This window comes from Monopterus albus, unplaced genomic scaffold (genome assembly GCF_001952655.1).
Source record: "Monopterus albus unplaced genomic scaffold, M_albus_1.0 scaffold11.1, whole genome shotgun sequence".
Taxonomy (NCBI): Eukaryota; Metazoa; Chordata; class Actinopteri; order Synbranchiformes; family Synbranchidae; genus Monopterus; species Monopterus albus.
In genome coordinates, this window is record NW_018127891.1 from 601,939 (window position 1) to 616,280 (window position 14,342).

Sequence of the window (14,342 nt, forward strand, 5' to 3'; positions counted from 1 at the left end):
GCTTTTCAGTAATAGCTAACTCATGGGGCCATTTATCTCATTTAAGAAAACACTGTGTTTACAGTTTAGCCTCTATCTTGCTTATGTAAACACCAAACTTCCTGCTACAGTTCCTGTTAACATCTCAGGTAAATTCAAAGCATTGACGTCACAGGATGATTCAGAATGTTGAATTTGAGCTCATCTACACTTAACAGCAAAAAAAAGTTCTCTTTCAACCTTGGAAAATGGTAGTCAGACAGTAATTTGAGCACACGGCCCTCGACATTAGCTTTTTGACAACCACACTCATGGATTCAGATGTCAACCGATCCATCTCCATGACAGCCGAGACTGTGATAGAACCAAAAGCCTGGAAAAAGCTGATAAGTGGACCTCAACCTGAGCTTGTTTTGTTCCGGGTGGATTTGTCCTTATAATTTTGTTTACATATCATGATATAATATATTCCATATGTGACCAAAAGTGGTATTTGAATTCTAAGTCAACCTACAGGGCAAACGATGGCCTGAAGCATTAGGTCAGATTAAGAGTTGGGACGTTTTGAGCTCACTTTTCCATCTTAATGGATGAATAGAGCATTAGATGAAGTGGAAACCGTGTGCAGAAACACAGGTCCAATGAGCCAAGTGCAAAAAAATAACACAATTAAGAGTTACAATTAAGGAAATGCAGCATGCATTCAGATGAACCCAGTAAACACTCAAATGGAATCCATGGGGCCTTTGTGGTCCTTCCTGATCAATCTTTTATTTTTCTAAGAGCCATACTTTGAAAAGCATTGCAAACATTTTGACACCAACTTTTTGAAGACATTTCCAGACTAATCAGAGAACATGAAGCCAAAATTAAAAGACCCATTCTACATTATTAAAGGACTTTAATTTCCAGTGTGGTGACTTTTTTCTTCAAACAAAGATGGTAGCCAGGTGACTGTTCTCCTTTTTGTGTGACACAGAAATGTATGTTTTCAATTTAAATAGATATATAAATGTAAAGCAACACAAATGATACATTTATATGCTACAGATAAATTATCTTGACAATTAACATACCTCACTTCCGGATTTGTTTGGCTAATCAAAGGAAACTTCTCTTCCTGTGGAACATTACACACCACTGGCTATTTTTATTTTCAGCTTGATAAAAGTCTTAGGAGGATGTTTTCAGAACACTGGTAAGTGTTGTCAAACAACTTACTGGGCTGTTCTAACTTTGGTTTGTCTCTGAAGGATTCAAACCCTTAGCTACAGTAGCTCAAATGTAACGCCAGAGCCAAACTCCCACATGGAATAAACAACAATTAGCTATTGAGAGGCACAAACTGGTGCTATCAAGGAAAACGGTAACACACCAGAACAAAGATCTAAATATAGCCTACTTAAAGAATCTAACTTAATCAGGTGTGTTTCTCCCAGGTTTCCTCAATGAGGCCTTAAACAAAAAAACCAAAGACGATAATGTGTTTCCTTCTGATCTCACTGTGTTTCTTATGTAATTCGTGAAGAGTCAACATCTGTATCAGATATATTCAACCTCTTGTAAAAGCGTTTCCATGATTAAACACGCTCATTTTCCGCGGGGGCGTGGATGGTTTAACATACAGAACCATTCGGACCACTCCCAGTGTCCAAGCGGCGCACATGTCTTAACCGTGTTTAGATAATCCGCTGTGGATATCCATCAGGAAATCCGACCCGCCCTCTGGATCTCTAAGCAGCGGGCCGTTTAGTTTCTCTCCCACCTCCTCCTCGCCTTGCCTGCACTATATGTTACAATTCCAGCCCGCTCCGCTCGCTTTTTACGCAAGCGGACGTCCACGGCACGGCGACACGAGTGCGCACTACAGACGAGAGAAAGCGGCACGGCAGCGGGCACCGGAGCGACGTATCTGCCGTTTCTGGAACCCGGCAGCCTGGATGGTGGATTAGTTGATTTTTACGGATTTGGATCGGAGGCTAGGATAACTTCGCATGGGACAAAACCCGCCTTCTTTCATGTCATCCACCGATTTATTTCGCCCGGCGTGTTGACGCCAGTGGGAATGGGGAAACGGAGGCTGCTGGCTGAGCGCATCTGACAGATAGGCGACATGAATATACACGCGTTTCCGTGTACCAGCTGTACAGGATAGGTGTAAACAAAACGGCTTGTGGTTTTAAATGTGGAGCTTATAATGCGACAGCGTTGGTCGGTAGAAACGGAGACACGGAAAAGACGCTCTGCTGCATGCTTGAGGTTTTGCAGTAGGGCAGTGTGTTATTGACGATTTGCACGGCGTGGAATAATGCATAGAGACAACTTTGTTCCCAGGCCTGACAGACTCCGAGGCGTTTGGTCATCTCTCATAAAAGTGCATTTATTAGACAAACTGGCGTGTGCAATGCCAGTCCTGTTATCCTTGAATATAGCTTAGTGCTCCAGTCAGCGCCAGTGCCATTTATCTATCAGCCCCGAAGCCCTGTGCCGTTTTATCATTCACATTTGTAAACCCACATCCTGCAGTCTGTTGATGTCAGTGATTGCGTTACTGTACGTACATAAACCTCCAAAGCTCTGGAGCTGTGCTGCCAGGTGATCGGTGGATCGTAGATGTAGGCAGGCCGAACTTTGGCTCGATGTAGACCCGATCAATAGCGAGGTGAGACAGCTCTGGCAGTCTGCTTATGTTACTCCGCAACTGTCACGGGGGTGTGTTTAAAATCCCGCATATCTAGCTTTATATGCCTGAAGGTAACGCAGACGCTGCTCAGTAGAGAAGGGCGACTGACACAACGCCGTGTAGTTGTGGAGAAAACACTGAAAGGCAACGTCTCAGTAAAAAGTTTAAATGGTTTTCCGAAAGTTGCCCGGCGCATCGGGCATGGGGCTGCGCCTGTCCCAGAAATTCGTGTTTCTGCTCTTTCTCTCGGGTTTGGTAACACTGTGTTTTGGGGCCCTTTTCTTTTTGCCCGACTCTGTCCGACTAAAACGCATTTTTCTGTCCAAGACAGAAACCCAGCCAGTCACTGCTGGCTCCGGGTCCGAGAACGATGTCAGGGAGCATTTAAAAAGACCCAAGGACCAGGAGCACCCGCGGGGTATGACCTCGGCCAAGGGGGAGACCAGCACCAAGCTGAAAAGTCTGAGCCGCAAACCGCCCGTGTCCCATGAGGTGGCCGAGGAGCGGCTGGCCGGGGGCAAAGCGCAGGAGGATCTGACTGTGCCCAGGTCGAAAACGGAGTCCGCGACCTCGTCAGACGATGGTGCCAGCTCGGATACTTTCAGTTACATGAAGTTTAAGAGGTGTCTGATCAAACCACCGCTGGGGAGGGACAACGGCAAGCCGAGCGACCCGGAGACCGACGAACGCCGGGAGAAAGTCAAAGAGGTAAGGACAGTGTTTATACAGGGAGTGGGACAGCTGACATACTGAAGCCTCAATGGTCCTATGGAAATATGGTAGGGGAAGCAATTACTGACCTTAAAGAGAGACAGAAGGATTTAATTGGGGGGGGGTGAACAAAGGTTAAACATAAACTGCCACACTGATGAAATGATCTGATAAAGCATTTGGAGTCACTTCAGTTACCCCACAGAAACCGCTATAAACCTGCTTTTCAAACGTTCATTTGGTTTCACAATAAACCGAAAGTAAAAAGTATGTATGTTTCATGCTTTTCAGTGAACACACGTTCATGCTGTCAAAACATGACACAAACACAACCGATAAATAGTAGTCTGCCTTATTCAGACATCAAAACAGGCATGCTCACTTGAAAGAAGTAATTATATTTTCATTGTTGGATTTGTGAGTTTGTCTGACAATAGATGGTTTCTCTATCGAAGCGGGGGACATTTGTGTGCCAAGCTTCTGTCAAACAGACAAAGTAATCCCTTTCAGTCAGTTTGTACCAAGTGCCTTTAACTTTTCCTTGATGAATTTTTGTCATGTTTTTATTAATGACGATGGAAAATAGTGCCATTGCTAAAGGTGACTTGAATATTTCTGCAAAGTGCATTCATAAGAAACAATATGGTATAACTTTTAAATAATCAATTCATATAAATACATATACTGTACTCTCCTGAGCAGTAATTTAGGACATGTCATGAATTTGTAAAATCTCTACAGATGATGATATGCCTGTGTGCATGTAATTGTACAAATGATCAGATAGCCTTATTTGTTGTTAACGTAGGCTGTAAAAATGTCTTCCACTATTTTTTTTTCTTCTGAATGACAAAATGTTCTTGGCTGTAGCAGCTCTATCTCACTCACACAATTCCCTGCAAATGATATCACAGTGTGTGCTGACACTTTGGCCAGGAGCTCTCTGAGCTGTGTGCTAGCCTTTGTTGAGCCTTGTGGGTCCAATAAGGGCTCCAGAGCGGGAGCGTCTGTGGATCACACATCTGTACCACTCAAGGCAAATGAAGCTGGTAGGGAGGGGGAGGGGAGGAGGAGGGAGTGCAGTGGGGCAGTCACTGGCCTGTGCAGATGGGTTTCATCCTTGGCACGTGACACGGATAAGATCTGTTGTCGCTTTCATTTCCAGCCTGTTGTCACCCACTCGTTCTGCTCACATGCCTTTCTTAGCTAAAGGTGACATGCAACATGATAACTGAGGCGTCAGAGGATGGAGAGCGTTATTCGCCCTCGTGCACTGAGCTCTCACCGACTCACTGCTTCTACTTTGATGCTCTTTCAAGTCAAAGTCAATGTGACTTTGCTCACCGGGTTTGTTCAGCTGCGCTTTGCAGAGTTCTTGCCTTGGGGTCATGGTCATCTGAGGAAAAGTCATTTTACATCATGCCCTATTTTGCCTAATTATTGTTGTAGAATATTAATTGTTTCTCCTTCAGTGAAGATCTTTAATTAGGGTGTTGAAGAGCAGAGCCTCTGTTTACACACATTGCATGCCTCTGTGTATGTGCCCATATGATAATTTTTGTGGTTTGCTGTTGTTGTTACTACAGTTTCCACAGTCTCAACCCTGCTGGCAGCATTCCAGCAACCCCCCCCCCATTCATGCTGCCAGCACAGGCTGACACGTTGAGAGCCTGTGCTTTGTCTTGCTATACAGATTTAAAACCAAAGAGTAACTGTTACAGTAAAACTGACAACACTAACATGTTTCGATGTAGGTTTCTGTGAAGCATGAAAAACATACAGAATTAAATGATTTTTTTTTTTTTTTTTTTAAAGCTGTCTGTCTCAGCTTGTGTTGTGGTGTACAGACAGAGTAGCTCTTTGTTTTCCCACTGTAAAGGAATGTAGAGAAAGGGTATCCTCCTCCCAAAGCCAACAGAAAGGATCTGGTCCAGGCCACTGAGTGCCTCAGTGCCCAAACTGTGAATGGGCGATGTTTTTCTCAACTGCCAACAACTAGAAAGCAGACTCCCCACCTTCTTCCTCTGTGTGTGCACCCACTGCCAAGAGAAGGTGAAACAAGGGACAATGAATGCCTGATCACACAAGGCAAATGTTTGAAGGCGGCCCACCGCTAGCGAGGAGCCCCAGGATACCAGCGTATCCTGCCAAAGTCGGAAAGGTGCTGTGTACCTAATCCAGCAATTTCTTAATAATAGATTGTTCATTCTCCTCCAAAGGTCCTTAGCAGGATAAACAGGACAGTAATTTTCAAACGTCCTTCTATTTGTAATTCTGTGATGTCATGGCTCACTGAATCACCTGCGATGCCATGTTGCTGCCTCATTGGCTCCAGCATAAGAGGCTGGATAGCGGGGATTGTAACACAAAAATGTGCACCTGGAGCAACAGGAGGGTGTCCTTTTCTGCATGCATGTTTTGTTGCTGCTGCCCTTTTAAATTCAGTAGGAGTAGAACTTGGAGTGCAGTACTAAAATACTGAATGCAGAGTGCAGACGTACAGTAGTACATCCAAACAAACACAACTGCAGAGCATAGAGGACATCAGTAAATGATAAGCATTCACAGACTAAAGCCTCTATATCTCTTTTCTCTGTTGGTCTCCACAGCATCACATACATCAAACCAGAAGTGTGCATTAAAATCAGTGTCTATAAAGCCTGAGATTTGTTCTCTTGTTCATCCTCTGAATGTTTAACAGATGTGCCAGTGCAGTCGGTCACACACACCGGTGGCTCAAGGAAATTGGAATATACTGTACAATGTGGCCTCTAACATATAATACATTTACAGGAGAAGGTAGAGCAGCAGGGAGGAGATAAAACTGACAGCTAAGAGTACCGCAGTGAGAGGACAGACACACTGCAGCCTTTTGTGGCTGAGCCTCCTCCAGCGGAGCAGTAAGAGTCTTCAGGGCTTCTTTGTCCTGTGTGCCTTTGTGAACTGTGTATACACTTGCTGGCTTATCGTAGATGATGAAATGTTTGGGGATAGATGTGGAGTTTGACAGCTTCGGTTGGAGGTGTTACCACTGTGTTTATCCATCCAGTTCCACCTGCATCACTGTGGAGACTAGAAACAGTCAAATGAGGTGCATCTGTTCTGTTTCAGAGCAAGTCAGTTTGCTGTTCAGTTGGATGTGTGTGTGTCTAATCCAAAATAACACAGTATTTTAGAGAAATGTACCCCCCCCATGCTGTGTTCATAATGGAAAGCACAAAACATTTGGATCCAAAGTCATTAAAACTAACAAGAGGTGCAAAATGCTGATCAGACACATCTCATGAGCTATCATCAGCTTTTTTTTTTTAGTTCACTGACAGACTAACAGGAACACACACCTCATGTGCTTCACTTTGCAATTGGAGGGAATTTTTTTTCCTGAAAAAGGAAACAAAACACTGTCTTGAATTGAAAATAAATAGTAAATTGAGTAATAACTTGGAGAAATGTGATTTTTATGTCCCTACAAATCTGACTCGTGTACAGTCCAGTTTCACTAGAGTGTCAGAGGTCGGGTTCACCTACAGAGCAGCAGCCACAGAGTAGATGTAGCTGAAATACATTTGAACAGAGACATCATTTAAAATGATGGGCTCTACACTGAGCCACAAGTGACAGGTTTTGCTCTTGAGAGATTAGAGTTGATGTAACTAAAACAATCTAAGGACAGATTTTCTCTCAGAGCCAGAACATTTTTTACAGTGTAAGGTGTATCACTGCCTGTGCAAAATCTTTGTCCCTGCTATAACAACTGAAGTGCCATGTCACTCACAGACATACAAAGCTTCAGAAACAGGTGAGCTTGTAGCTGGAGCTGAAATCCCCTTACAGCAGTAATGACCGGTGAGCTGGGTGTCTGTGTGAATGAAATGCTCTTGTTAAGCCGGCGTCTCCTGACCGGATCTGCGCACCGTGACCTCCCTCCACTCTTCGTTCCCCTGCTGTCTCTCGCTATGAAACGGGTGTGCCAAACATCCTTCAGTCTGGGCCAGGAAAATGGCTGCATGCTGAGCGAGAAGAAGGAAACGGAAGATGAACAAAGTCCTAAGAAAAGGCTTACACTCTCTTAGCGCTCCCACAGAGCTGGAACTTTTGTGCTTTTCTGCTCCTCTGTGGATGCTGTTCAAATGTCAGCGGCTGTTGTTTAGAATGTGCGCCCGTCATTATCTTTGGTCTGTTTATGTGGGGGCGTGAGCTGCCAGGCCTGCTGGTTATTGATATATTGTGCACTTCAATGGCAGCTGAGGCAGATATTATCAACCAGTCAGTGCTGTGTCTCATTGCTGCAGGGCAGTGATACAGGCCTCCTCCACAACACAAGAAGACCTGGACCCCTTGATCTCTTTTCTGAGACCTTTGTTTGTGCTAATTTTACATGGATGTTAGAGGGATTCAGTGGGTTTTACCCAGGGCTACATATAGCAATTGCAATAGTAGACTAACCTTCCAGGTTAACAATATGAGTGGTCAGTAATAGTGACTGGATGTTAAAAAAAAAAAAAAGACCTACAGATCTCCAAAATGCCTGACACACTAAACCACAGAGGCTCTAACTATAGAAACTGCAGGCTTCTGTTATCCTGATGTAACAGACCTACACACACTACTACAGTGTATCTGAAGCATTAATGCTATTTGTGCTGATAAGTTAAAATACTGATTGTTAGTAATTATGGCAGGGTGCTAGCAGATAATCGCCCAGAGCATGATTGATACCTGCCATTTATCCTCTAGTGCAAGCAGCTGATCTGTTTCTTATTTCTCTTTTTTTCAAAAGATCCTTCTTGCAATCAGAGTTTTTGTTTACATTAAGCATTGTTCACCAAAATGCATTGTCTTTATCCTTGAGGTCTAACAAACACTAAACGTGCTCGACCTTACAAAACATTTACAGATTGCCACTTTCATTTTTACTCATTAGCAGGTGACTTCATCTTTGCCTGTGCTTCCACATTGCTTTGCTTCTTTGTTCCCGTCACCTGTGGATCAGTGTGACGCCTTTTGGCAGAAATGTTATCGTATCACCCTTGTGTGAGTGGCCAGAAACGCCACAGGGTGCCTTTAACCTGATGCTTGCTGTTTAATGGAGAAAATAGAATTATGCTCATTGCTGTAGTTGTACATCTGTACTGTAGGTCCTGCTTCAACACTTGAATGACTTCAGGTATGGTCAGATATGGTGCTGACCAATGAAAAGCTTGCTTACTGGAACTTACACTATTGATCTAATTTATAGCCACCATCCTGCTGCAGAATAACAGCAAGAAATAGAAACGTCAGGTAAAAACATTAGAGGCCAGCTGAGAAGCTTCTATTTCCCTGGGTGATAAAAGCTGATTAAGCTATACAATACTAGATCTTTTCCCCGTAGGCAATCACTGCAGGAAGCAAGCGGTCAGGTGAAATGGGTAGAGGAAAAGGAAGTATGTGCATTGAAAGAGGGAAGATGTTAGCTAACATCCTTTCTGCATTCATGGCAGTTTTCTCACTGCATTCCCTTTGGTGTAGGGGAACCAGCTTCAGGGTACGTCTCAGTGTTAAGGCATGCTTTTCAAGATTGTGTGTGAACATACCTATTGTGCATGTGCATTCATAAGCAAGCCTTTGTAGATAGTTACAAGATGTACAGGCATATTTGTTTACTTTGCAGTGTGTTTTTTTCTGTATATTTGTGTGTGTGTGTGGCGGGGGGGGACCAAGGACAGTAGTGGAGCATAATAACACATCTTGAATGAATAAATTGCCTTGAGTGCCCGTATTTCTTGAGAGGCCCATAAAATCTTACTGTTCAACCAGAATTTAACAACGGTGGGGTTTACACATGTAGGGCAGGGTCAGTGCATGTGAATGTCGTAACTGTTCCTCAGCAGTTTTAAAGTTGCACACAGCTTTTTCCTTTTCTGCTGATGTGGCATGGTCAACAGTTTGCACATTTTCTCATGTTACATAATAAAAGTTTTTCTTTCAAACTCCTTATCATTTATGCCTGCATTTCTCTTTTGGCAGTCTTTATGTCTGGCCTCATCGGTCTCTTTATTTTGCTGTGCTGTTTCTGTTTACTGTAGCCTGCGGGTGTTGCGTCAGTTACCAGTAAAAGCAAAGGGTCATGTCCTGGACCTGAAATTGTCCGCTCCTCAAGCAGAGGAGCACAGAGAACTCAAGGCTCTTGGCAGCAGTTGTGTGTTTTTCTTGAAACCAGATTTCTGCTTTTCTCAAATTTCATCATCCAAACTCTAAAAATATCTCTTTTACACTATGAGATCTCCCTTTCCGTTGATGTGATGTTGCAATACATTCCATGGAAGCCCATTTATCTCGAGTTAACGGGGCTGCTGACATTATGGGGTGATTGTATGTACGGTATACAGTATATCTTAATCCTGGCCTCTGAAGGCCTGAGATTACTGGAAAACACACCTTGATACCTGATTCTGTATTCTAAAGTTCCATGTTGTTTAATTTTTGGTCTAAAGCCTTTCACTAAGCCCAAATTCACCCAAAATCTTGTGTAGTTTGTCTAAGCCTTCATCATTATTTTTTCCCACCTTCTGGTGTAGCCATCGTGGTCAGAGACAAATAAATGAGGGCTAATGAACATGCTTTCACACCATTATCTTCCCTCCTCACTACCTCTGCTGATGTTATCAGCTCTATAATAACGAGAGAGAGAACAGGTCTATTGTGACTGACTATATGTGAACTTCCAGTAATCCTACAAGACCCTTGCTTGGCAGCACAGATGCTTTTAGCCCATTTGAGTTTTCACAAGCTTCAGCCAGTGGTTTAAAGTGGGTGTGTGTATATTTGCTGCAGATGTAGAAAGTAGAAAATATCAAAGGTCCAGAGATGGCCTTGTTTGCTGTAGGCTCCGATTCACATCCTTTGTTGGGTACAGAATGAAATGGCTTCCACCTCCTCAGTCTGACTTTGGCCTTGCTGCTCGAGCAGATTCAACAAATAGGGAAGAAGTGGAGAGAGTGGCCTAGATGTAACCAGCAGATTATCTGAGCCCCCAGCTGAGCTCCAGTCCCCTGGCTTTATGCCTGGCTAATTGGTCAGAAAAAAAACCCATGTGTGGCTGTGTTTACAGGGTAAAGGAAATGCATTATAGTGAGCTGAGGGCCCTAGCTTATCTCCTTATGTCTTCTTTCTCTTCTCAGGCCTTTTGTGTCTTTTGTCTAGTCCAGTTGTCATTTTTTCATATATGTGGGTAGTGATGTAGCAGCTGCTTTTTGGTGCCCAGACAGAGCTGCTGCACATGAAACTCCCAACAAGGTATTGTTCAAGCATAACAGGCCTTAGCCCGGTACAGCCACTCGGTATCTAGCATCACATGAAACAGACACAGTTCAACACCAGAAGCTACGAGTAATATGTGATACGAAAGGTTTTCCATAGCAACATGGCATCTGCAGAGAGGATGAACTGTGGGTGGTTGGATTTTTTTTTTTTTTAAATAAGATGTTATGAAGAAGGTTTTGTTTGTCAGAAACCATATATTCTTTGTACAGGTTCAAAATAAACTTTGCACCAACGCACAGTTTACATGCATAATCAATCAGTCATGCAATCAATTAACATCGTGTACAAGTATATGTTATTGTCATCATCTTGACCGTTCCTTTAGTGGCAGTTTGACCACTTCAGTTCAGGTGCGACCAGGTAAAATTGCCGGTAACGCTTTCCGACTATGCAACTCAGGTTCCATTCAGATGTAATACCTAGATGTGAAATAGCAGGCAAGTTCCTGGGTAGGGGCGCATGTTTGAAAGGTGCTTCTGCTACTCCTCCCTCCTCTGTTTCTCATTGTCTTCTTTCTTCTTCCCTGCTGCTTGGCAATGTACAGTCCCAGGCGTGTCCACTGCCACTGCTCTACCAACTGTCTCCTCTGTATCACTAGAGAGCCAGTGTGAGCTGCCCGGCTGCTGTCATTACACATCGGCCCATCTGTGTTGTTGTTATTGTGTTGTGACATAGTTTTAGCCTACTTTTAAGATGGCTGAATGAGGCTGTCAAGCCTTTGACCTAGAATTTAAGCAGATGCCTGGAAGACATCTTTTATGTAGTGGCTTTTGCTGGTCAGGATCGGGCTTTCTCTCACAGTGAGGACAGTGGCTTCGAATGGAAAGCTTACCAGACTCTTTTCGTGGTCAACACAATGCTGTCTAGGTGTTTGTGGACTGACTGGAAGATGTCTCTAGTGATTTTCTTTTTCATCAGCATCAATGGGCAAATAGCATTAATTAGCAGAATGCTTACAATAGCTGGGTGTATTTATTCTGTATTGTCACAATTAAGTCTCTAATCAAATGGCAGTAATGGCACTCAGTCCTCATTAGAGAGCCATATAGATTTGTTTTGTTTATGTCAAGGTTGGATGATGAGCTAGCTAGATAATTACACTTTTCATCTGTCCGCAGTTGGTGGAAAGGCAGAGGAAAAACAAACAAACTGATTCTATAGTCTGCTAATGGCTGTTTGTGTGTGAGAACAGCCAGTTTGGTGATCATTAATTGAATGACAAATGTACGTGACATGCTCTTGGGCATATTTCGAGTACTAATTCAGTACTAGACAGAGACAACTGGATGTGGAGAACTGAAACAGCTGGATGTGGGGAAAAAAGGGTGCATTCAGTACGTTTTCAGAAAGGTTAAAGCCTTGGATATTTATCAGAGCTAAAGCAGTCCAAAATGAACTGTCAGTCTTCTGTGAAATAACACTTAAAAACCCCTATTCAGGAAATGCAGCTGTCATAGTGTGAACATGTAGGAGCTTCTTTAAAATGCTATTGACAGGAACCATTTGCTTGAAAAGTATTACTAAATCTTTTATGTTGGAAAACCTCATTATCATTCACAGTCCTGAATGATTATACTTTTTGAAAACAGGGTGTGTTTTACAGGATATTATCTCTAAACCTTTTATTATCCTCAAAGGAAATAATGTCCTCATTTTGTAAACTAATAACGTCTTGTCTACTTTACTTTCATGTCAGATCCCATTTGTGAGACATCAGGGTTATTTCTCAACATGATGGGAATAAAAGTTTCTTCAGAGAAGTGTTTAAAATGTATTTCAACAACAGGAAATGGGTTGAACTTGTTATCCAGTTTCAGAAATGACTGTTAAAGTTAGGTTTTTGTTTGTAAGAAACCCCAGATGTGTAGTTTCACTTTAAGGAAGCTGTTAATGACAGTTTGTTGGAGTCATGCACAGTACAGCTGATAAATACATGTTTAGGTTGGTGTGATGACCAGTTTCCAGATAATAATCTCCTGTGTGTTCTTGTTGTTCTCTTTAGCCTTTAAAAATAAAATAGAAAGAAATCAGTAAACTGTAAGTTACTGTGTTAATATTGAACAGATTGTGGGCTGGTATGAGACTAAAACAGGGTAGTGGTACCTGACATTTTCTGTTCTTTCAAGCCTGAAATGAATAGTCACATACTGTAGCATTTCTAAATCAGGAGTTAAAAATGATTTTTACTCCGTTATTCACCCAGTGAAAGCTGTTATGTACATTTAGGGGAATAAAGTTTTTTTTTTCTTCATTTTTTGATTGTTCTGTTGTTGTAAAAATAAATAAATAGAATTTTTGCACTTCAGGACTCGATCTTGGTTCCAGGCTGTAGGACTCTCTACTATGGCACCCTACAAGTTTGTCTAACCTATGGGTGTACTTTCAACCTGTATGACCATCTGTATTGTCAAATGCATTTTGCCATTTTAGGCCTACTTTTCTGCAGTGCCAATCACCTTTTGAGATTGTAACGAACTAATTAAATTGTACCTGGAGCTACAAAGATCAATAAACAATACACATGCACATCTTACCTGTCCAGGTGCTGAGTCAGAAAAGTTAATATAATTTTTAGGTTCCACTAAGAATCATGATCTGTTGACTGCTCCCTTTATTGCATACTGAAAAATGCAGTGTTTCGAGTTCAGCGGGCACTTCCACAGGTACAGAGGCATCATCACAGCTTCAAACATACCTCACCGTAATCACCTGTAGGTTTTCTTTAAAAGGGCAGATGTTAAAGGCCATTTCTTAAATCTGAAAATTATTAATCAGAACGCGGGTTTCAGTGTGCCTAATGAAATGTAAAGCGTCCGTGGGCCTGATTTTCTTTCAGAGTTCATCCACTTTTGCACTCATCATTATTTAAGCTTATTGAAGAAGTTAAATGAAGATAAATGAGAGACAGACCCTTCTCAGAGGGTGTACTGTGCAGAATGAGTGAGAGACAGTGGGAGTAGACATAACGCTGTCATTGAAGTTTCCAAGTAAAATGTAATGTATCGTTGTAATTAATTCTGCAGTGACCATTAAGTGAAGAGTCGAACCCAGCAGAATTGAGCAGTGAGATGCTGGGACAGATAAGAGCAATGCCATGTGTATGATTGTGTGCATGCATGTGTGCTTATGCATGATATTTTAAGCACAGATGAGGATGTTTGAGACCCATTAAGTCTTTACAGGAGGTGACTATATGCTGACTAGAGTGAAAGAAGCCTGACAGCTCTGGTCAGCATCTGTTCCAGCTTCTGCCTGTTTTATGTATGTTTTAGGTACATGTAAGTGTATTATTGTAGTTTCTATACTCAGTTAGGGTGCAAGAGATAAACCTTGGAGATTATTTTGACTTGACATTTGGGGCAAGAAAATGTTACTTGGAGAAAAAAGACAAACAGGCTGTCAACCTTTAAAGATACAAAAGGTCCTGAGGACATTATACTCAGAGGGCATCTCAACAGGACAACACAAATCCATAAAATACAAAACTAATTCTTTTTATGTCTGATTATTCAGCATCACTGGCCTTTTTCTTAAGGGCACGTTAATAGGAGAAGGCGAAAAACTAAAAATGTGTGGAGGGCCTAGTTGTTGCAGCCTGTCTGTTTCAGTCTGCCTTGAGGCAGCTGAGGTTGCTGCCTTAGCTTAGTTAGTATTGTTGCATGTC

General features: G+C 42.4%; 1 protein-coding gene across 2 annotated transcripts in view; it reads left to right on the forward strand.

The window, feature by feature from the left end:
• Positions 1-1,071: 1,071 nt before the first annotated feature.
• The window catches only part of LOC109954665 (mannosyl-oligosaccharide 1,2-alpha-mannosidase IA), a 193,856-nt gene continuing 180,585 nt past the window's right edge, over positions 1,072-14,342 (forward strand). Inside the window, exons 1-2 of one of the 2 annotated variants that reach the window (XM_020590154.1) lie at positions 1,072-1,177; positions 2,990-3,370. In XM_020590154.1, coding sequence (XP_020445810.1) covers positions 3,083-3,370 — 288 coding nt within the window. In that variant the 5' untranslated portion in view covers positions 1,072-1,177; positions 2,990-3,082. Of the gene's footprint in view, positions 1,178-1,552; positions 3,371-14,342 lie in introns of those variants that run through there. The other variant, XM_020590153.1, reaches the window with a different exon arrangement.